This window comes from Ptychodera flava (genome assembly GCF_041260155.1).
Source record: "Ptychodera flava strain L36383 chromosome 3 unlocalized genomic scaffold, AS_Pfla_20210202 Scaffold_25__1_contigs__length_14229661_pilon, whole genome shotgun sequence".
Lineage (NCBI taxonomy): Eukaryota > Metazoa > Hemichordata > Enteropneusta > Ptychoderidae > Ptychodera > Ptychodera flava.
This window is the reverse complement of record NW_027248279.1, coordinates 11,386,076-11,411,589: the sequence shown is the minus strand read 5'-3', so window position 1 is coordinate 11,411,589 and position 25,514 is coordinate 11,386,076. Positions and strand designations below refer to the sequence as shown.

Genomic DNA, 25,514 nt, shown 5'->3' with positions numbered 1-25,514 from the left:
CATTTGGACTATTGTTGTAGTGCATGGGGAACTAGTGTAAATGTGAACAAGTTATTCAAATTACAGAAACGTGCTGTGCGTGTTATGATGGGCACTATAAGTATAATTATCCGACCAATGGACTTTTTAGATCATTACATATTATGCCTTTACCTGGTAGAATTTTATACAAAAATATGTGTTTAGTTTTTAAATCCTTGAAAGGTATAGCCCCATTGTATATGACGGAAATGTTCCAATATGTCAATCAGTGTCATAGCTGTGTTACCAGAGCTAGCTCCCAAAATAAGCTTGATATCCCCAGAGCCAAACTGAATGTTTTTAAAAACACATGGTCAGTACAGGGAGCTGTGGAATGGAACAAGTTGAAAACAGGAATCAAATCTTCTGGGACACTTGTCTCTTTAAAAAGCAATTATTTAAAACAAAATTGGGCAGAATTTTAATTTTTCATTTTTTCCCTGTTAAATGTGGCAGTTGTTATATGTGGTTATTTGTATTTTCACTTTTGAAAATTGTTTTTGTGGTTTTGTATATATTTGTTGTAATATCGAGGGCCCTGGGGAGATAAACCCTCTCTAGAATTTACCAGGGCAGGCTATCCTTATTAAATAAAGCCGTATAAAAATAAAATAAAAAATAAATATGATTGGATACTGGATGAGCTTTTATATCATCTGTTGTGACTCTTAATTTTTTTTTGTTGGTTTCAGCTTTTCAACCATAATTGATATTAATGTAGCCATCCATGGCCAGAAGTCGGGATTTTTCATTTTAGACATTTTTACATTTTAGTAGTGCATGTTTGACATATTAGGACGGAACTAACGTGCCTAAAATGCAAAAAAAACGTGCAAACCTATCGTGTAGGTGCAGACCTAACTTTAAAGAACCTATGTCTAACATGTATAGCATTTTAGGGCGTACAAATAAGTCCTATTCTATCATGCCAATCGTGCAAACCTATCGTGTATCGTGCACGCCCAACATGTATGCACCTATCGTGTCTAAAGTGTCTAACGTGTATATCAGGACTGTACGATTGACCATTCGACTTATCTGGACATACACGTTAGACATTTTAGACACGTTTGGTCCGTACACGTTAGGTCAGCACGTTACACGATAAGTTGCACGATTAGCATGATAGATTTTGACTCGTGGACAACCTAAAATGGCATACACGTTAGACATTTTAGACACGTTAGCTCCGTAAATCTTAGGTCGGCACCTAATGCTTATACGATATGTCTCAAGATTCACGTGATGGCCTAAAAACACGGTAAGGTGTAACTCTATCATGCCAATCGTGCAAACCTATCTTGTATCGTGCAGACCTAACGTGTACGGACCTTAAGTGTCTAAAATGTCTAACGTGTATGTCATTTTAGGCTCTCAACATGGGTCAAAATCTATCATGCCAATCGTGCAAACTTATCGTGTAACGTGCAGACCTAACGTGTATGGACCTAATGTGTCTAAAATGTCTAACATGTATATCATGACTGTACCATTCAACTTATCTGGAGACCCTAAAATGACATACACGTTAGACATTTTAGACACGTTAGATCCGTACACGTTAGGTATGCACGATACACGATTAGTTTGTATGATTGCCATGATAGCTCATGACTCATTTTGAGACCCTCATTGGACATACACGTTTGACATTTTAGACACGTTAGCTCTGTCAACGTTAGGTCGGCACGTTATACGATATGTCTCATGATTGCCATGATACAATTCTACTTATCTTGAACCCTAAAATGACGTACACTTTTGACGTCTATAGACACAATGTCTAACGTGTATGTCATTTTAGGTTGTCAACATGAGTCAAAATCTAACATGCCAATCGTGCAAACCTATCGTGTATCGTGCAAACCTAACGTGGTCAGCACGTTACACGATAAGTTTGCACGATTGGCATGATAGATTTTGACTCGTGGACAACCTAAAATGACATACACGTTAGACATTTTAGACACATTAGCTCCGTAAATCTTAGGTCGGCACCTTATACGCTATGTGTCTCAAGATTCACGTGATGGCCTAAAACACGGTAAGGTCAAAATCTATCATGCCAATCGGGCAAACGTGTAACGTGCCGACCAAACGTGTACGGACCTAACGTGTCTAAATGTCTAACGTGTATGTCATTTTAGGTTCTCCACATGACTCCAATTTCTATCATGCCAATCATGCAAACCTATCGTGTATCGTGCAAACCTAACGTGTACGGACCTAACCTGTCTATAATGTCTAACGTGCAGACTTTTACAGTGTTTAGTCAGGCACGTTTGTCCTACACGTTTGGGTTCTATAATGTACAATGGCATACATTTGCCCATAGCACGATAGCTTCAACAATGTGAAACGTGCATTTTTACCAACTACTGGCCATAGCTCAATGTAGCTGGCTAAACCGGGACTGGAAAGGCCATCGATGAGATTAGTATTCATTGGAGGAAATATGTTACAACAACCTACACTCGACAAATTGATGGAGATCCTGACTCCAAATGTACGAAACACGGGATGACAGAAGCATTTCTGGTCACGTCACATCTGGTCAACGACTCAATCGATGACAGAATCAGGACTGTTAGTCGGCAAATAGCGCACTCTGAAGTAAAGATAGTCGATGAAAATCTCCGTATACTTCCTATCAACAATAAAGGAGAAATCTGCGTCCGTGGTCCAAATGAATTTCGGTGTTACCATGGCGATGAAGACAAGACATCTGCTGTAAAAACTCAGAGTGGATGGTTTATGACTGGAGATGTTGGAATCATGTTTGATGACGGAAGAATTCAGCACCTTGGGAGGAAAGATGATTGTACACGTATGGCAAGGAATGCTTTGAAAATCTATCCTATAGAAATAGAGAGACACCTGGTCGGTCACTCCAATGTAGAAATGTGTCAAGCAGTGGCTGTCCCAGATGAGCAATTTGTTAATGAGTTTTGTCTGTGTGTTGTACTGCGTCCTGGTGTAAAATCAACGGAAGAAAAAATACTTGAAATATTGGAGGAAAAGCTTGACGATGATTATGTTCCTAAGTACTTCCTTTTTTTTGATAATTTCCCTGTAGGAATCAATGGAAAAATCGACTGCAGACAACTGGCAAAGATGGCTGTTAATAACAGATTGAAGAAATAAATCATTGTCGGTGTGCGTAACATTCTGTGAAATGCTGTGTTTTTAAAGCTAGACCCCATACTGCTTCTTGTTCGCAAGCCTCAAAGTATAAAGTTGATACCGTTATTTTAATTCAACTGGAAATTATTGATTATCATTGAATAAAATAAAAGTTAGAAGTACACAGTCATATAAATGTTGGTTGCTGGAAGCTTGAGTTTTGCCAATAATAATTCTTTATTAGTCTAGGAGAATTGTTCAAAAATGCGTAGCCGATACAGAAGAGAAAAAAAATGTCAAATGTTTATATCAACACGTCATAATCATGGTCAACGATACCTATGCGAAGGACCAACGATCAAGTGTGACATTTCGGCTTTGTAAATTGATCAGCTCTATTTCCTGTTTGTCGTTTCAACGGTTGTTAGTCGGTATAGATCTTTTAAAAGACACCATTCTGTTCAGAAGCATCCAAAGCAGATACTGAGATCGAGACAGATAGACAAGACAGATACATCGATAACATTGTTCATATCGCTCATTTGAGAAGTTTGTGTCAACATGCAAGAACTTAAAAAATGACAACTTCACTATAAGTTCAGCTGGTGTGTATAATACAGGAAATCACGGGGAAATTCTGTAGGTTTACATTATCCTGGAGATTGGTATGAATTGTTCTTAAAAGGTTTCTGAAATCTGCCTTTCCCTTATTGAAGTAATATACTCCCTCTGGCCGTAGAGGGCAGCATACATGGCAATCAGTTTTCTTCTTATTTCAATGCTGTCTCAAAGAAAGGCTTCAATAAGTCGATGGATTCGTGACGTATTGACTGCATCAGGTGTTGAATCAACAAGCTAAGTTGGAAACTCTCAATGAAGTTGTCAATTTTTTTGGCCAAACAGAAATTTGTGCCTATTGAATATATTCTGGTATCATCATCAACATTAAAAAAATGATGACAAACCAACAGTTGGGGATGCTGTTGATTTTGCCAACAATGTAATGGAAGTTTAGATTTAATAAAATCTTTGTTGTTGAGAGTAATAGAGTATGATACTCTCATATGTGTGTTGTGCTGGCAATTATTTTCGTTCTGTGTAATTTTGACAATACACATACCATCTTGCATCATTCAAACATTGTTTCATTCACACATCTTTTGCTTTGGAAAATCATGTCACGTGATTCCTTGAGTGTGACGATGTAATAGAATCCCCCAATTCAACCAGACTTGCCTGTTGAAGTCTTACAAGGATTCCATGTAGTCTCATTACACGAAATGGATCATATACCCTCCCTATCCAACATCACAGTGTGTTTTCTTGTTGACGTGTTCATTTCACCTTCAAAGTGTGAAGCTACGCATGCGCAGTGCCATATTTTGTGACCCCTTTCATGTTATGTTGACTATATAAAAATCCCATCACACATCAACTTATATTCGTTTAATATCGGGATTTCATACGATGAAATCCAGTGTCTGTTTCCTGAAGATGATTTCCCATAGGCGTAGGAACCGGTGGGGCAGGGGGGGCGCCCCCCCCCAATGCTGAAGTTGGGGGGGGGGCCGCAGGTATACTTTTGCCCCCCCAACTTTTACAAATACACATTGACTACGGCTAGCTGTCCTAACTATTGCTGAGTGCTATGTAGGGAGTTAAACAACTGGAGTTAAGGCGCCGTAAAATAAATTCTTTGTTTGCCGTCCGCGTGCGGGTAGGTTTTTGGACGAAATCTGAAAAACAAACACAGATCGTATGATCGAAAATACGGCGGGATGTGCTCTCCTTTGTTCGCGATGTCGCAGTAATTTACTTTAATGTCGCAAAAACGCAAATGTCGTACGATCGTTTCCATACAAATCAGATTACCTATCTTAAAGGGGTACATCAACCGCTGTATACACTGCAAATTTTTCTGGTTTGCCGGCCAGCTAAATTCAAGCCAAAAATAAACCGGCTTGTTTGTCAGTAAACGGATTGTTTTGAGTTGTGAATTTTGGCTTATATTGGGCTTTCTGGCATGCCAAGTCTGGTTTCTGTGCATGCCAGTTCGGGTTTTGATACGGCATATATACATGCCAAGTAGAGATCACTTCAGCTTGCCAGTAAGCCAGTTAGCACTGAACAATGGTTTACAGGCAATCCACTCTTATCTGAACTAGGCTTGCTAGCAAGCCATGTTTTAGATACTGTGGCTTGCCCATATACAGATAATGCTGAATAGTGGCTATTTGTAAACCAATACCACACTTCTCTGGCTCAACAGTAAGCCAATTTTGGTTCCATCTGGTTTGAAGATAAGCCAATATTACTGCAATGTGGCTTACCAACAAACCAATTTCTGACTAATTATGGTTTACATGCAAGCCACTATAAGGATTCCTCTGGTTTACCAACAAGCCATTACAAACTGGCTTGCAGACATGCCACTCTAGGGCTTTCGTATGGCTTGCTGACAAACCAGTTCAATATTAGCCATATTGCCGGGGGGGGGGGGGGAGGGTAGGGTGGGGAGGGATAATTATTTCTGACCATCCTTCAAATTCAAATTGGATTTCTTCAAATTTTGCAGACACAGGGGAGGATTATCATACCATGGAATGGCCTATTGGGTCCTCTATGTGATGGAGCTACACAAAACAGGACTGTAAAATATCTGAAACACAAACAACACCTGAAATAGTTAGTAATCCTGCATGCAAGCTACATAAAAAAACAACAACAACAATCATCAAAATTAATTTCAGATAAACATTTATTGCAATTTACAAGAAATGAAACAGTAATTGTTGCAACATAAGTAAATCTAATACTTACAAGGGAATACTAAAAATGACATTCTTATGAACGCTACTTGTAAAATCATGCTGATAACATAATGTGATGTTATAAAGTTTACCTCATGCATCTGATGCAAAATTGCTAGCTGTTTCACCTGGAAATCCCCTGCGCATTACAGACCACTCATAATTGCAGGGTTTACATGACGCGCATTTCTGCGTCCTTTACGCATAAAACCGGACGCAGGACCCCTCAAAAACTAAACCACGCGTCCCTTGGGACGCAGCAATATCTCTTACTGGTGTACACCTCACGAAGCTGCTGAACACGTAAAACACATCCCAGTAAACCTTACCGACCCCATACTTTAATGGAATGCTCCGTAGTGCATTGGCCTCCATTGTTTGATGACCAATGGTACCCGCGGAAACAAATTTTAATTACCGTAAAAAGTGACTTTCAAAATGTAAACTGATTCTTAATTGGTCGATTTCCTGTTTGCGTCGATTAACACATTGTTTATGCATCATGGCATGTCGTGTCAAACACCCAAAACAGGCCGATCTGCGAAAGTTTTTCGGCGGCCGCAGCAACCAGCACGATGCGGGTTTGGTTGAGGCCGAAACAGCAGCTACGCCGTGCGACACTGATACATGTACATCAAGTCCCCCGGCCAAGTCAGCAAAATTACGAACATTCAACAGAAGTTGGCTCGATAGGTTTAAATGGCTTCGATATTCATAATTCTGAAGAGCGAAACGTCATGGAATGCGATGTATGTTTGAAAGCGAATGTCACATGCCCGTTCACGGAAGGTTGTTCCAATTTTCAACATTCAACTCTCTCTCGTCATCAAGACTCGAAAAGTCATCTCACAAGTGTTAAAATCCTAAGCTTCAGGTCGCAATTTACTACTGCTTGCAAATCTGCAGAGGACCGGCAGTTGCAGGGTAAGAGTAACGAACTCGAGGCGTACGCTGCACAATTACGTACTGTTTACCTGATCGCTAAACGTGACCTTCCGTGCGATGTATTCACTGACATCATGCATCTACAGAATCTGAACGGCTTAGACATCGAATATTACAAACGTCCTCAGATAGTTATTGAGTTTGAAGAGTGTATTCAACGTGTGATCGAGAAGTCCCTGATTGATAGTATACATGCAAGTGACTTCATCGGTATAATGTTGGATGAGACTTGTGACATTACCGTTCATAAGAAACTTGCTATATAGTTCGATATATTCAGAATGGCGAGGCGAATGTTTCTTTCCTCGGTAACCAGCAAATTACAGATGCCACTGCTGCAGGGGTCGAAACCGCCTTGATTGAATTTTTGATTAGCAAAGAAATCTGTGACGCGGCCGTAGACAAAATATACGGACTAGGAACAGACGGGGCGGCCGTAATGACCGGTCGTTTGAACGGGTTGGGTGCAAAATTAAAAGCCAGAAATCCCAACCTTGTTCAAGTGCATTGTGTTGCACATCGATTGAATCTTGCTGCTTCTCAAGCAGGCAGAGATATTGAATATTGCAAAGAATATCATAATATAATCCATTCATTGTATAAATACTTCAATGACTCTAGTGTGAGATATGACAAACTTAGAGAAATTCAAAATCTCTTGAATGGGAAGCAAAACAAATTACTGAGCTACATCTGTTCGTTGGTTGTCGGTTGAATCAGCTGTCAAGATGATTTTCATCAGTTTTGAGCCAATTGCCTTGGCACTTGTGAGTGACAAAAAAGGGGGAAAGGCTGATGGGCTGTTGAAATTTGTCTCTCAATTCATTGTTTCTGCTATTCACTGCCTTATTGATTGATGTCCTTACTGTGATTGGAATTTTGAGCCTTACATTTCAGAAAGATTCTGTCAACCTATCCCATATCAAAAAAAGTGTTCAGTCTACTAGGGACACATTGAATACAATGACTAATGATTCACACACTGTCAGAGAAGTCTTTAATGATTTGGGTGATGTTCCTGGCAATGGTCAGAAGAACACATACAAAAACATTCAAATCACTGACAATCAGCCACTCAGACAGAGGTTCTGTAGTGTACGAGCAAATTATATCAACAAACTGCTGCATAATTTAGATAGCAGATTTCCAGATGATGAGATGAATATTCTGGAATGTTTTGATGTGATTCTCAACCCACACAGATATCCTGACAATGTGGCCAACCTACCTGACTATGGGGTCAACCAGCTTGATCAACTGTTGAATCATTATAACAATACACCAGGTATTGATGCTGATAGAGCTAGGGCACACTTTCTGTTTTACAAACACTTCACAAGATCTCATAGGGACGCACTGAATTTTGATATGTATATCAAGCTGTTGCTAACTGATTTTACAGAGGAGTATCCTGATTTGCCATTCTTGCTAAAATTGCTCTTGTCATACCAGTGTCCTCTGCCCCATGTGAAAGGGGCTTTTCAGTACAAAATGCCATCAAACAGAGGGCACGAAATAGACTCAATCCTCAAAGGCTTAATAGACTAATGTTCATCAAACTGGTTGGCCCCATCATAGATGATTTTGACTTCATGAACACTGCTAGGTTATTTGCCGAAGGAGCTGCTGGCAGAGTGTGAACTCAAACCTACTGGACTTGCTAGGTGAATGCCATTTCAGAATATGGAATTACTTACCTTCTTGTCAATTTGCCAAATTTGAATACTTCTTCAAATTTCACAACGTTGTGAACTTGTCATTAAAGTTATGAGATAATTTCAATCATGGATAGTGTTCTTTGAATTGATCAATGAGGGCCCTCAGTATGAACTAGAATTTTCATGCAAGAGTTATTTTAAGAAATGTGCAACCATTTGCCGTGTTTTAATACTAATTGAACACAGTCAAGACCATGGCATGGATAAACACTAAAATATTCTTGTGAAATAAATTGGGACCCCCATATTTTGATGTAGGACCCCCATTTTCTAACACCAGGGGTCCCAGGGACTCTCAAAAGTAAAAAGTGATGTAAAACCCTGTAATTGTCAGCACATTTAGTTCACATCCCAGCTTTGTCAAGCCTGAAGTACTCTACAAATTAACAAGTTCCTTTCAGACATCTGATGTAATTAAACTTTGAAAGCCTAGATAACTAAGCAAACCCAGTATTAACATTGTCTCTTTCCATGCTGCAAAATATTACACCTTCAAGAAACAACACAAACTGCTTGCTCCTTCATAGACGAGCATACCTAAACAGGGCTGCTGCTTTGCATCTCTTCCTCAGAGTTTTCCAGTATCCTGGAATATAAAAGATGTAAACATTTAAAATTTGAGGCACAAGATTAGATCATGGTAAAACACTCAGTGCCAAGCTACTAGTACAATGAGGGCAAGGCCTATCTACTGGTATGTTTAGGGAATTTGTGCAAGTATATTGGAATGTTCATTGGCAGCATTCTAAATTACAGTCATGTTCTTAAACAAATATTGACTGAAGGTACACTATTATCAAGTCTTTCTTGGTGCACCAATAATCTGACATGACTACTCAGGGTAAAGTCTCTTAGCATGAAAAAGATAGCTCTTACAAGTTATTGTCAATGTCATAGGCCTTGCTGCATCACTGCACTGGCAAAAATGTGTAAAACTTTGGTTTGAATATCATGATAATGAATTTCAAATCCAGAATATCAAAATGAATATATTACAAGGCAAGATATATTAGAGTCACAGTGCAATGTGCTTTTGAGACTTGCAAAGAAGTTGGAAAGACTTTGAGAAAGCATTTTATCACTCTGGCTATGCAACAGCAATCATTGATGATATACGTCACATGTATATAGTTTGAAATAAGTAAATGAGGCTCCATTAACTGTAACTTTTGGCTACTTCTTCAGTATTTCACTACTGTTTATCATCTACAGTTTCTTGGCCTACTTTCCTCAGCATACTAAAATGCCAAGTATTATGTTTGTAAACACAGCCTGTATTTTTATCATTTTTATAATTGACAAATGAATTCTTGTCCACCCCTAAATGAAATTTCAACAATAACAATGCTACATGTACATACTGTACTGAGTAGCTAAACATTGAGGATTTCATCATGCTTCAATGACTTGAATGGGAAACTGCAGTTGATAAGCAGAACAAAAATGCTGGCAGAAAGCCCCAAGTTGTAGCTAATTGAGATCAGAACAACAGAACTAAGCCATAATCTACCAAGTAAACATATGATTCATGTGAATGAGGGTATGGTTGATGGTCATATCAGCTTTTATCTTGAAATAAATTGACAAATGCATATTTGCATGGCCATGTCCTTGTACAACATCCTAGCACAGCTTTGACACTCTGTGTACCACCCATGTACCTGACAACACTGTAGCAGGGGTTATCTTATACACATACCTAATATATGAATGTGTGCTGTAGGTATGTGACATGCCTAGCACTATATGCATGTACCAGAAGTGCTGATCACCTCCCTGTACCAGGACCTGTGTTCAGCATTGAGGCACAGTGATGAACACATCCACATACCAGCTGTGAAATTTTCAGCCCCTTTTTACCCTTGTCACATAAAAGCTTACCTCCCTGTACCAGCCTTATTGTAAACACAGAGTGCAATTGTGCCTATGCAGACATTCATGTACCAGTTATGTTGCAATTTGCCTATTACAGAACTGTACACATTGCTTCCACAAGGTTGATTTGGAAGAAAATTTTCAAGCTCATTTTTTCAAACCCATGTTACATGTACTATTTGCAAAGCTATTGTACAGGACTGTGACACACTAGGTACATGGATGTGAAATGCAGCTGTGCTACTTATTTTTCTGACTATACTATACTGAGGATATTATTTTAATAGCTGGTAGTCTATGTAGCTTCTCAGAGCTGGTACAGGTATGTGCACATCCCTGAACCAGCCCTCAGAATGTAACAGGGCTGTGAGAGATTTCCAGTGTAGGGTTACACGGACATCGTTATACTGAATCTGACAGAAATTATAAATCCAGCATGATGAAATTCCATCAGCTGTAGCCTTTGGCAATTTCCAAGTAGTTTTGTTGTGTGTATATACTGCAGTTTCTTGTTCTACTTCTTAAGGCATAATGAATGTCTAACATACATTATCAACCCAGTTCATATGTGTACAGCATGGTTATTGTTAAAAATCTAATTTCAGTCTGGAATAGAATCATTTGTCAACAATAACAATGGTTGTTAAGCATGTACACAGTACATTGTCAAGCAGAACACTGGTATTCAAGAGACTGTTATATAGCTATCAAAACTGCAGTTTGTACACACAACAATGAAGATTGAAAATTGCTAAAACTTACACCAAATGTCAGAGCAAACTAGTCAAGGCACTATGTGCATTGTTACTGAATCACAGTAACAATTTTTTTCAACAAGAAATACTTACGTCACAACTGTTACCATTTTTCCAACTGCAGTTTTTCCACCAAAGACACTCTTGAGAACCAAAAATGTTTGATGCCTGTTTAAAAATAAGGGAAATGGCTAATTATGTTTTGATACACCAGACTAAGATTCAATATCATAAACCAGGTGCAAGCAAGTGGCTCCCCTCATATGATTGATTATAACAATAAAATGTTTAAACATGTCTGTCTGTTGTGTGACCACGACAAAGATAATATGTCACAGATATGTAATAACAGCTGAAATTTAAACAAAACCCAAAGTATTAGTGTAATATGTGGAAAGATGAGGAACATTCATGCCTGATGTAATTATTATCAATGCACATAACGATACTTGATCACCTTTTATAACCGCTCTTTGAATTCCATATGGGCAGAGTCTTCATTCTGCTTACACATTGTACTCAGAGAATCCATTGTTAATTTGTTGAGCTGAAGGCATTTTCTGTATCAAGTATGTTATGTCCTGGACAATCTGTTGAAAAAGAAACAAATAATTATCTATTACCAGTAAGTGGAAGTCAATAGTCACATTTGTACAGGAAGTTATTTGCTGAAAATGAATCAGTTTAACATTTACCCGTCTTGAGTGACAAGATGGCTCACAAAATTTGTGTAAGCAATGTTAAAGGACCCAAGTTCAAATCATGCTGTGGAAACATAAATTTGCCTTGAATAACAGAATCAACCATTACATCTTTTTGGCCAAAGGATTTGTGAGGTATGTGTCTGTATTAAATCATCTAAGTTGCCAGTTTGAGGTTATATTATCAACATAAACAAGAAATATCATCCATGAAACAGTATGTTTGTTATTGAAAGAATGGCATGAGGATACCTGCAAATAAGCTGTGGCAAGTCAGTTTGCCTGAAAATCATACAGAAAGGTAGCGTGAAACAAATGTGCAGTTTTACTCACTTTTTCTGGTAAAATGGGCATCTCTTTACTGTGGCAATAGCTCTTGTTGCAGCTATTTGTTGGTGTCTCCGTACTCTCCATCTCCGTCCTATACAATAATGACAAAGGGTTACTAAATGCAATTTTCCTGTGAACTGATGGATGACAAAATTTAAATGATTGCCATCTTTCCGTTCAGGATGGACAATGGCAAGGAGTTATTAAATGCACAGCGGACTATGGACGACGTACACCGGACGACGCACCATCCACCTCTCAGAATAGCCCTGCGTACAGGTCTGTGTGTTCCCAGCGTTATAACTTATCCGTCACAGCCCTGCAACGGTCTATGGACATACATGTAACTGGGGTCTCTGCAGTCCGGATGAGGACTGCAACGAAAACGCTGTCTTTTTGGCCGAAATTCTGCTCTATCGGGGCAAAATCCTTCCCCTGCCTACCTTAACCTCCTTACTGACCCACGGAAAGATGCGATTAACTTCTCCTAACATCCAAAACCGCTCGTTTTCTGAAACATAACGTACTCGACAAGTTGTTTACCCACGGGGATCGCCATTTTGAATCTCGCTGCAACAACCCTAGTTATGCATAGACCGTTGCAGGGCTAGCTAGTGGTGGAGGCCGTATAACGCCGGGAACACACATACCTGTACTTAGGGCTACTCTTAGAAAAGCTCCTCGTCGCCGACCCGCTGACACAGTGGAGCTAAGAAAACACATTTGATTATTCACCCAGCACGGACGATTTCGGGGAAACACATTCATTCGCGGTCGTGAAAAGCCATACAAACACGATAAACATACGAAAGGGACAAGCACACATCAGTTCAGCCTGATAAAATGAAATTGAAGGCTAATTTGTTACATCCTTGGCAATGATCATTGATAATGTCAATGAGTAGCAAGCAGTGCTATCAATATTTTCGCTGGTGCACCCGTCCATGGTGTAGCGGTATGTCGAAGACAACAAGGAAATTTTCACTTTTTCCGACAATATTCAAACGCATGTATGTTACTAAAAAATGGTTCAAGCTAGCGATATGCTTAGAGGAAAAAACAAGCTTGGTTTAAATCAATAACTTTGCAAATCTTCCACGGAATATGCAAAAACAAACTTACGTTTGATTTGTGGATGTTGAACATTCCAAGACGTCGGTTGCAACTTGCATCTGATCATGACCCGTGAATAGCTATCGTTGAGGTACATAACCAGTTCTTGCTTGCGAAGTAATTCTTCATCGGTGACGGAAGCCATTACTGTCGACTTGTGCCGGAGTACGGAATCGTAAGCGCTGATACGATCGTCAATAACGCCTCGGCTACGATGTGGAGGCCAGTGGAATTCGGAATTTTTGGCGCGCAGTGCAGTATCTGTGCCACACAGGAATTAATACGCAACTGCCTAAAAGTGAAGGGATGGGGATTCCACTATATAGCCAGCGGTCCCTTTAAGAGTACGATCAATCAACAAGTACTATGATTCTTACATATGTCACGGATATATAATGTCTATAACGAAGTTTAAACATTGGCTTGGTCAGTGTTTCCCCGGGGTTCCAAAATCTTGTAGCAAATTTGGCTAGAAGCCCTAAAAAATTATTCGCCAAACGAGATTTCAATTAGCCAAGCCGATACCACTGATCACAAATGACGTCATTTCTTTCTCATTAATATGCAAAAATAAATATTTGTCTGCATTTTCCGTAAGAATGACGGAAATAAACCCTGTTAGTGCTACCATGGATACTAAAAGTAACACCAATTTATGGTTCAGATTACAAGGTGCCAACATCATCCACGCATACAACATAAAATTTGTCCGAATTTCAAGCGACACCACGCGAGCGACACTTGTCCAAAGTTAGGCGTATGCAACTATATTCAGTAACAAACCTGAAATCGCTATCGTGCGATACTGTACATATCGCTACAGACATCGGCACGAAACCTGGTTCAGCATACTAGTTTTTTCAAACGAATCAGATATCCATTCTCGTAGCAGTTCGAAAGTAAAATACTCTCAGACTTGAGAAATATATGCATTTTTTTAGACTTCCAATACATTTGCTTTACGCTTGAAGTTTAGCAAGCGAAGCTCGGCGCTCGGACAGCGCACAGCGTATCAATGGCGCTCGGGTCAGGGGTCATCATCAAAGACGTCAGTGTGTATTCACAGCAAGCTTGCCATGGATCGCGGAAATCACGGATCATAAATCCAAATGTTCACGTCTCTATTATGTAAACAGAACCGTAAAATATCAAATATATACCATTTTGATATGGAGAAACATCTTTTTGTTTCACTGACGATCAAGTTAAATGCTCAAATATCGCGACAAGACTTAGCGTATTTGCACGATGTGAATGCGGAACTAGGCGACTCAGCGGACGAGCGAGCGCCTTCTCTGAAAGTCCGATGTCACGTCACAATACACCACGGTCCGTGATACACTGAAAATTGTCGCGAATTTATATTTAAGGAAGCCAATTCACACAAGTTTCTAACGCCAGTAAAGGTATTTTCTTGTTGGCAGCAATACACCACGAACAGTTTCGCTATTCAGGTGTGCCTTACTCGCTCTACGTTCTAAAAATGCCATGTGTATGCATGCCGCTACCTTCCTTTCCAAATTCACGGTCGACTTTCGTACATTGATCATAATCTTTCTTTCCATTTCATAGCTTTACTTGCGCTTAGAATGTGTGTTGTAGGGGTGGTTCCCCCCATATTGGTGGAGCAGCCAAAGTCAAAAAGGAAAGTTTGCCGTTTTTGCTTAGTTTCACAGTCACTACGATCCTTCAGTGTTGACGATGACATGGCTGTCACTGCACGGAGTTATCACACATTGCGCGTAGTCAAACCCAAAACTTCGCAACATTTTAGTCAACTAGTCATGATATACATGCGGTACTATTAATTTGTGAGTTATTTCGTTACAATTTATTCATACTGTATGTGTTACAAATAGGATCTCCTGACGAATAAGGTCGGGGATGTAGAGAGATAAAGCATGACGTCTCAAGTTGAATGCAGGACATCGATGTGCGCGCGGACAGACAAAGTGATGACGTCATAGTGTAATTTTCGATTCGCAAGTTTGGCTAACTTTTGCCAAAATCTTCTCGCCAAACGCTACTTTTTTCTCGCATTTGCGATTTGGCGAGCGGGCAGCGGAAACACTGCTTGGTGAATCATTTTGTAAAATTGAACTATTTTAAAGTGTAATGTTACAAAGGGTGAAACGACGGTCAAAGGTTAAGGACTTCCTCCTTGTAGGTTGTTTTGGTAATTTGAACCACAGCCCTGTGTTTGAACGACCGTCTCAATATCAGTTGCGTTTGCTATGGCTTGTGTATACTTTTGGCACATTCAGGGGCATAGAACATCCATTTTAAACATGTCCTTAATGATAAAATGCGTCAGACTTGTCCCAGGAACAAGGCTGTGTGTGGCCTGACAAAAATTACGGATATGCTTACAATCCGGGCCTACAGAGAATAGCATTGATCGCGATTTCAGGTTTGCTACACGCGCGCATTCGGCGAAAGTTTGTTGTTGCATGCGTGACTCACGGTTGTGGTAGCATAAGTCTGAGCCAAGAATTATTTTGGTTTTTACTTTCGTCGTTGTCTTGGAAAATGTTGACAATCCGACGTATAGGCCCTACATTTATTTTTGCATGTTAATGAAAGAAAAATGACGTCATTTGACATCAACGCTTTTTATTGTCAATTAGGCTAATTCCTTCTTTTTGTTTTGATATTTAGGGCCTATGTGCCCACAGACTTGAAGCAAGTCCATGTCTTTTGTTCAATTGAAAACTTCACAAAATCGTATCGCGCAAAATTAAAGCTAATCAATCTGTTGCACTGAATGCACATGGTCCTCACTATCGTGCGAAAGGCCTGTCAAGTCGTGACGTGATGTAAAATTCTGGTTTAGAAATTAACCAGTGACTGATGATGACAATGGCTTGAAAACAGGCCGATTAATTTCATAAACTTGACTGGTTTATACTCAAACCATGCCCACAAAGTTGCCACTTGTGGTTGGCTTAAAGATGAGCCAATGAATTTGTCGGTATATAAACAAACCAACGATGCCAGTGGCTCAAATTTAAACCGATAAATTATATTGTCACGGGCTTAAAAGAAGCCATTCGGCTTAAATTTATACCATGACGGGCTTGATAATAAGCCACCAATGTATTGGTATGAATACACGCCATCTATACTCTGTGTGGTGGCGTGACTTCAAACCTTAAAAACCTTCGTGGATTTCGGGCAAACCGAAATATTTCAACTGGTTCACCCGCAAGCCACCTACAAACAAAGTGGCTATATTTCAAGCCAGAAGAATTTGCACGTAAAGTGTACATGTGCACCTCCTGTTGTAGCGGACTGCAGTGTACCGTAAGTGAAGATCAATCGACCGTTTCACAAGTTGATTTCTCCCTCAAAGTTTTCAAATCGGCGGAAGTGCGTAAAATCTTTTTGGTCTCCATACAAGACGGATCGAAAACAATTCTTGACTGGTTTAGCTTCGAATAAGGAACGGAACTGAATTTCCATCAGCTTTTCCACGATCCGCGATTGATCACGATGTTGGATCTGCACCGTGGCAAGCAGGTACCGCCGGTGAAATGTTCCGAGTCGTTGTTGAATGCTCCAAATAGTTCGTACGCGGTGGAAGTTGCCCTTACTTTGAACATTTTTTTCTGCTAAAAAACGATTTGGACATTTTATAAGTCCGGATTAGAATTCAGTTTTCAAAATAGCAATGGCCATTCGGCATTGCTGTCTTGACAAGCAGAATATTTAGCATTTTAGTATGCTATAGCGTCAGTTTTCTGTCATTAATATGCAAAAATAACCATTAGTCCGCATTTTCGGCAAGAACGATGATATCAAAACCTGCCAGTGTTATAATGAATACAAAAACTCACACTAATTCCTATGAATTAATGGCTCAGACACGGTCCCTCCACAAGAGGGACCGTGGCTCAGACTACAACTGAGCTGCAACAACGACCGCGTATGAAAAGATTTGTCCGAATTTCAGGCAGGGGTGTCTGAAGTCGCGCGTGCAGCTATATTTAGTAACAAACCTGACATCGCGATCAGCGCTATTGGAATTCGGCTAAAAAATAGTTGATACACAAAATTCAGAATAAATAGCCTTTAAAGTTACAGCTAATGGAGGCATTTAACTCAACAGAAACAGTGCTCAGGACTTGTATTTATTTGACACTTAAAAAGGAGGATTTGTACTCAAAGCTGTTATGATTTGTTCAGCTACCCACTCTTCACTGTAAAAATTGTAATTTTATGGAAGAGATAGTAGTTTCACCTTTACCAAGATGTTTAGCATTTGTTTTCTGAGTGACAACTACATACTTTGTTATACTCAGTAACTTTTGCAGTTTTATATTTGGAATTTTTCAGGTTTTGCAAGAACACCTTTTGTTCTAAGCTTACCCCATTATGTTGAAATACATAGTGTACAGTTGTCAAAACAATTGTTACTACTCGTTTTTCTCCTATTATCTCATTACCTCATCTTGGCCTGCTTTTACTCATGGACGCGTCTTAGCTTGCTGAGGTGCTGGTAATCTTCGATCGACTACACAAGATGTTCATAGTTCGTTGGTACTACATAGACTTTATTTCTCGGTAGACAAGCTTGACAGCTGCCATCGCCCAAGATACGCTTCACCAATTGTCTGTCCTCCTGCCCTGTCTGTTGTGTTTTTCTCTCTTGTCCTTTGTATTCCCTTTGCCGTATTATTTAGAATGGGATTTTAAACGTTATGTTTAAGGCTTGGTTTGGATCATATGATAGATATGAATTAAAGATGGAAATATACGTCCAATCGTAAACATCAATACAGATCTCGATCTTAAATGTACATGTCATAATTAATATACAAATGTCACTTAGACACGTTGCAAATTGAAGCCATTGCGTAAACGGTGAAGTTCTTATGTTCCTTCATTAGGTGTTGATTCAAATATATTTCGTTTTCTTCAAAACTTCGTAAACATCGTCGTAATACGTAATTTGCATCTTTTACATTTGTCGCAAATATGCTTTTTATTCATAATTGAGATCTTGTTATTTTAATAGTTTTACTCTTGCCTATGACTACCTAGTGCATAAACCTCCGTCAGAGACAAACTATAGATCTGCGTAATACAACCAGTTGATTACTATCACACTGTACATGTGGTACACTAGGGCCTATGTACTGGTATAGTGTTTATTGCCATTGTTTATTATGGAATTTTTGTTCAGACTCACAGTCACCTAACTCTAAGTATGCTTGTTGTACTTATACAAATATAACCTGTGTTTCCAAGCATTGCTTTCAACGTGCTTAATGAAGAGCATAAAAAACACTGCATTGTAAATGTAACAGATGATTTTTCATACTTGTGACCCATAAACCGATGGAAAGTTAAAGTTTATGCGATTGATCTATGTTGTGTGTTTGTTTGGGTTTTTTTTTGCTGGCTGGCTGGCTGGTAGGTTTTTCAAAATTCCAAGGACGGCAAACAAAGAATTTTCTTTACACGGCCTAATACATAAAAACACAAATATTGAGACATTGCCGTATGTGAAAGTAGTGGTGCTTTAATTACATTTTTTACTATTAAGATTGATTTTGGCCTATTTTAATTATTTTAATTTATTCGTGTATGATTTAATATTGTATGATTTAATATTTTAATTTATTCATATATGCAAATTTTAGATCACCAGAATATAGGTTACTTTTGCCCCCCCAACCGTGAATTGCTTCCTACGCCCCTGCTTTCCTCCTTGGTTTCATCACTGCTCTTCACTCTTTCTGTTTAGATGATCATTTTCATCTTGATGTTTTATCAGTGAATACAATATGATTGTTTAATCTCTGTAACAATCTCATTGACCCTTGCAAATGCTGAACTGTTAAAATGTAACTCTATAAGGACTCGATTGATCTTCAAAATCTTCCCCTAGAAACTTCCATATTAACGGAATCACTAATATTTATGAAATATAAACAGTGCAGATAAATCGTTATTTACACGAATCTTGTTGAATACTGTTTTCCGCAAAAACCGTGTTTTGGAAATTTTTGAAACCGCCATTATATTAAGCGACTATGATTATTTCGCCGTACGACGATAATGTACGATTACTCCGGATCCGATGTTTCGGGATCACAGAACTTCTTACTTAAACATCTAGTAAAGAATGATTCCAGTCACATGGCTGTTCTCGGAAGCAGTTATACTGGCTGCATGGCCTAGCATCGCGTACTCACCGTGATGTACGCAATAGCCTTCCAGTAAAGCGACAGTCTGCTGAACGTTATTACTTAATTTACTCTGTTTTGATATTTATATGCCAACAGACTTTGAGCAAGTCTACATCTGCTACAATATCATATACAATGTGTTCGCCATGAAAAAAGAGGGATTCAAATGTAAAACACACCCACATGTACACTACAATGCCAAGAGTGGATATTAACCTTCAGAGGGCAATGAAATGATCTTTCACCTGTGCGGCATATAAATACATTGGCGAAACCTTATGAGAGGTGCTAAGGTGCTATCTTTCTGCAAAATTTCATTCAAAGTGGTTTGAGTTTATTCAAAACATGCTAGATACTTATAGCGAGGGTAATATTTAGTCAGCTGTTTGTAACATTAATGCCACTGTTAAAATTGTTCAGAATAACTACGCAAGCATTATCAAGTTTCTTGGTACAGTGATTTACACAATGATAATAAGTCTCTTGGAAGGGAAATAATAAACTCAGAACGTACAGAGAATTTAAAACTAAGTTGGTTAAGAAAATTACTTACTGGATATCAAGAACTTACGCTGAATGTTGAAAAAGCCAGGTGCTGGTACAATTCTCTCCAATTACAGACCAGTCAGTAACTTAAGCTTTGTTTCAAAGCTTGTTGAACGGGTCGTTGTTGACCAATTAACAGCTCACATGCAAGCAAATGCCCCATTACCTGTGTGTCAATCTGCATACAGGCAATATCATAGCACTGAGACTGTACTCAGCAGGGTAACTTCTGACATATTCAGTGTATGGGGAAGGTGGCACTAATGGTGTTGCTGGATCTCAGCGCTGCCTTTGACACAGTAGATCATCAAATCTTGCTCCACACTATGAAGGCTGAATTTGGATTAGATAACACAGTTTTGCATTGGCTTTCATCTTATCTAAGTGATAGAACACAAAGAGTACTGATATCCGACAGTTTGTCTGAAAAGTGTAGTATCAGATTTGGTGTTCCACAGGGATCTTGCCTTGGACCGGTTCTGTTTACAGCTTATTCAAGTACATTGTTCCACGTCATTAACAAACATTTATTATACAGTCATGGTTATGCAGACGATACACAGCTCCTGAAAGTGTTTGCACCGAGAGCTGATGATGAGACCACAGCACTTGAATGTGTACAAAACTGTGTTTGTGATATTCAAAATTGGATGTTGGAACATAGGTTGAAACAGAAAACAGAAGTTGTGATTTTTGGTACCAAACAACAGCTCGCCAAATTAACTTGTGACTATGTTCAAATTGGTAATGACAGAATCAAAATTGTTAACAAGGTTCGTAATTTAGGAGGATATCTTGATTCGACCTTGTCGATGGAGCACCATGTCAACCAGATTTGTAAAAAAGCCAGTCACAGCTTATACAACCTCCGACGTATTCGTCATTATTTGAATCAAGACACTACTGAAATTCTTGTTCACGCTCTCATTAGCTCCCACCTCGACTACGCCAATTCAATCTTATATGGCATGCCAAATCAGCATTTTAATAAATTACAGCGGTGTCCAAAATGATGCAGCAAGAGTGGTAATGCATCTGAGAAAGTATGATGGTGTGACTGACTCACTGATCCAACTACACTGGCTTCCAGTAAAGGCCAGGGTTAATTTCAAAATTATCTTGCAGGTCTTTAAGGCTCTAAATGGTATGGCACCACAGTATATTTGTGACTTGGTAGAAAAAGTCAGCGTTAATAGGTATAATCTGCGGATAAATTTCGGTATGAATCTCGTAGTACCAAGATCTTTCAACAAGTATAATGATCGTGCATTTGCAGTCTGTGGTCCAAGTTATGGAACTCACTCCCACTTGAATTAAAGTGCATAACAGAAATTCAACCTTTTAAATCAAAGTTAAAAACTTTTCTTTTTAAACAATTTTATCAACTGCACTGATTAATTTTTAATATTATTGGACATTTTATGAGATTTTTGTTTAAATCTTGTTTGTATTTTTATTGAATGCAATACTTTTTATTGTTTTACTTGATGTAAAGCGCTTTTGAATATTTTATTGTAGAAAAAGCGCCATAGAAATATATTAAACATTAAACATTAAACATTAAACGCTGTAGAAAATTGGTCACAAAACTTCGTATTTCTAATCACTGTTTACAAATCGAGTTGGGCAGAAGGTCAAAACCAAGAATTCCCTTGAATCCAGATTTTGTAAGTTTTGTAAGTCTTCCGTCGAGGATGAATTTCACTATTTAATTAGGTGTCAAAATATAATAGTGATAGAGAAGTTCTCTTTCTGCAATGAAGTTGTATTATCCTATATTTGATAGTTTAAATGAAAGTTATTGTACATTTTAACTTCAGATGATACGCTGTCTCTCATGAAATATATTACAAACACTATGTTTCCCCCAGCAGCTGCAGGTAAAGACATAGACAACAATGTTTTATGCAATGTTTAGTTTTGTTCTTGCCACACAGAATTTTCCGAAGTGTGTTGTTATTCAATAAAGTGATTGAAAGTGATTATTTTGATCAAAAAAGTTGGTCTCATTGGCAAAATCTGCGAGAGTAGAGATTTTTACCGCCAGGTATAACTAAGGTAAGACACTCCTTGTGATAGTTGACCGCACAACTTGATGGAGCCAGTGGACCCTAGTCACTATTAAGGTAGTAATAACAGACTACAGAGAATGTCAACGGTTCTCCTAAAAACAGTTAAGCTCACGGTGACAGTAAAACGGACCTCCAGGACAATGTCACCATCAGGATTGCTGTCAAATATGTTATTATTTAAATTCATATCTTAACATCGGGCAATTTTGGGGATGTAAGAGAATTCGAGAAGTTAAACTTTCAGAAAATACCAATTTTACACTTTTATTTGTCTATTTTCAACGTAGCGCATTAATTATCACGCAGATAAAGTATCGTCCCTAAGGCCGCTGAGAGCGATATCGTCACGCTTGTGTGCATGGACCGTTTGGTGGTCCCTTTAATTAATGTTATGTCGCCCTCTACGCTAATATGCTGAATATGGCATTGTACCTGTAGTGCATGGAAATATAAAAACATGATTCTAAGAGGTTATTCAAATTTACTGTCACAAGATCCTTATTTAAACAATTATAAAATAATTAACACAAAACAGCATTTGCCAATATCTATTGGCTTTCAGAAAATATATACTTTGATGGATTATGACCTCACTTTCCTACAGAGAGTTCGAAAGTGTTCAATATTTTCTTGTGACCTTACGCGAGTTCATTTACAAGTTGGTGGGCTTCGTGGACAAAATAATGCGGACAAATATGTCTGACGTTCATCTTCATATCGGATGACGAGAAGAAAAATAATTGCGTTCTGCACGGACTACAAGGAAAAAGCGCACACCGACAGGTTTAACTATATTACTGTCATTGGGAAGATGTTACAACAGAACATCGAAATCGTCCAATTAATAATGTTTGTACATTCATGTCAGTTTGTGGGAACAGGAGATTGAAAGGAACATGGATGTCATTAACACCAACCTCCAAGGAAAAACATTGAACAGTTGAAGTTACGCTTCGGGAATTCACAGTCAATAGACAAACGATAAAAATGTTTTCCAGGTCAAGAAATGGCAAATGCAAGAAATTCAAGTAAAGGTAGATGTTGTATCCTTTCATAGAGTTTCTAACCGTTATGGGATCAGTGAGATATTTCGGGACCGACTAACTCTAACATCTGCTTTAGTCTTTGGGGAAATTTTCCTTTCCAACGTCATGTCGTCTTATTGAAATCGAAATGTTTCAATATTCATTGTGATATTGCAAAAAAAAATACTCTATGTTGCATTTTTATTCGTCACGAATTCAAAAATAAAGTGAAACAAACGATTTCGTGTATGATACATTTAATGCAAGAATTACATCACAGAATATGAAAGTGTACATTGCGACTTTATTGCGTGGAAGTGGGATATGTTTTATCAGTTTACAGTGATTGACAACAGTTTCAGTAGCAATCGAAATGGAACATCTTCATAATTGCGCAATTCATTTACACATGTATAAGTCAGTAATCGTTGAATGTTGGTGACAGAAAAAAGTGAACAAATCTTCACGCTGATCCTGGATACAAATGAAAGTTTGTATAAAATATACATGTCTATTTCCAGGATGATAAGACTGTATACTATGAACTATAATGAAATGAAGCACACACGGTTCTAGCCTTTGAATAGAAAACTGAAAATTACAGTCCAAGCAAGAATTTCTAGTTTTTAATACTGTCAATGCAATGCACTGCAAATTTATCGATGAATATATACCGTTTTATCTCCCCTTGAAAAACGTTAAGACCACAATAAATTAATCATCAGAATAAAGATGTTACACATGTACGACTCAAGTTTATGACTGCTTAAATCGGTGTCACAAAAATTATACTGCGCTAGCTTTTGCTTATTTTATGACAATCCGGGCATACATGACCGAAAAGAAAGGAATTGCGACATACGAATAAAACTTTACACTTTAAGTTCTTTTAGAGAACCTTGCCCTATGTTAAGAGTACAGGAAATACAATATAACGCATTACATATCTACTATTTTCCTCTACAATGCATTGACATTGCAAGCCATGTGTACTTTAAGACCGAAAACGTCAAAGAGAAGACTTTTGGCAAATCAATTACAACAGCTTTTGCTTTCCCAAAACCAGTTTTATTCTTTTCAAAATATATCTGAGTAACATATTTAAAGCAAAACTATCTTTTGTTCATATTTCTGGAAATTTTATTGTTGGTTGCATCCATATTTTACCTTGTGAAGCCACAGCCTTCATATAAGAAACTGGGGATGTAAATTTCCTGCGATGAGTGTCACAGCGCCCTCTTTCAAAAGAATCTCATGATTTGCCAGAGGAGGCGCTGTGACGAAATCTGGCTTCACTGGGCTTCACAAGTTTTCATGGCCGGCCATCCCTGCTGGCCGTCACTTGCTCTCTGTCAAATCATGGACAGTTTGGATTTACCATCGCGATCGGATGGAAATATTTGTTGCATATTATGCTGGAGTTATCACAGGATATACAGGTAATGTTTTACAAGTACGTTTCACTGACGAATGAACCGTACCGGTCGCGATCGTTTGTCTCTGGTGTAACTGAGATCTGATGGTTTGTCAGGACAGTCCAATACACAATCTCATCAAAATATTCCATTCTTGTGAGTTTGGAAAATTAGAAAATCACCCGTGTTTTTTCCCGGCAATGAAATCAGTCAATCCATACAAATTACGGAGATCAATTTTTAGTCCGAAAACCATTTTGAGAATTTAATGATTGAATTTTAAACACTGCATTTTCAAAATCAATTGATTGTTTTCATTCATTCATTATGATTCATCAAAAGTTACTCATATTTTGTTCACAAAAAATTCTAATCATGGATTCTGGTCACTATAGACAAGTCTAGCGACCCATACACAACAAAATTTTAGCCCACACTTGATGTCTAAATTTTGTAATTCTACCAAAAATTGAGAAATTCTTATCATGACCAACTTTACTTGGCATTCCAGTGACGTCCCAATTCAAACTGCTCATTGCAATCAATGCATTTATGAAATGTCAGAAATTTTTCACTGAAATTTTAAAACTTGGTTTTCAACCACCATAAACGTGTCCATCGACTTGTGAACAAGAAATTTTTAGCCCACACTTGATGTCTAAAACTTCTGGATTTTGAGAAAAATGGAGAAAACCTACTGACCTACTTTACTTGAAGTCAACAAAACAATCGATGACGTCACTGAGGCAGACCGTCCATTGCTTTCAATGCATTTTCAAAAAAATCCTGAATTTTTCACCAAAATTTTCACAATTCTTATCCAGATGCACAGGAAGTTCTGTGTCGAGTTGAGGACAAGAGATTTTTAGTC

At 38.4% G+C, this 25,514-nt stretch overlaps 3 protein-coding genes across 5 annotated transcripts in view; 1 reads left to right on the top strand and 2 right to left on the bottom strand.

The window, feature by feature from the left end:
* The window catches only part of LOC139125242 (uncharacterized), a 214,571-nt gene that overhangs the window by 138,407 nt on the left and 50,650 nt on the right, over positions 1 to 25,514 (bottom strand). The gene's annotated exons all lie outside the window — the stretch shown is intronic.
* On the top strand, positions 2,542 to 3,165 carry LOC139125423 (medium-chain acyl-CoA ligase ACSF2, mitochondrial-like). Its single transcript, XM_070691506.1, has one exon. It carries the CDS (start codon positions 2,542 to 2,544, stop codon positions 3,163 to 3,165), a length of 624 nt encoding a protein of 207 aa, XP_070547607.1.
* On the bottom strand, positions 8,315 to 15,463 carry LOC139125656 (uncharacterized). 3 transcript variants are annotated; one of them, XR_011550318.1, is made up of 4 exons: positions 13,401 to 15,463; positions 12,282 to 12,369; positions 11,341 to 11,837; positions 8,315 to 9,203 (listed from the first exon to the last, which is right to left on the bottom strand). XR_011550318.1 is itself a non-coding variant. In XM_070691755.1 (4 exons), exons 1-4 carry the CDS (start codon positions 13,534 to 13,536, stop codon positions 9,155 to 9,157), a joined length of 348 nt encoding a protein of 115 aa, XP_070547856.1. In that variant the 5' UTR covers positions 13,537 to 15,463; the 3' UTR covers positions 8,315 to 9,154. The 3 variants fall into 3 exon arrangements, 1 of the variants encoding a protein (XP_070547856.1); XR_011550319.1 differs by lacking the exon at positions 13,401 to 15,463 and adding an exon at positions 12,722 to 13,235; XM_070691755.1 differs by having other exon boundaries at positions 11,341 to 11,415.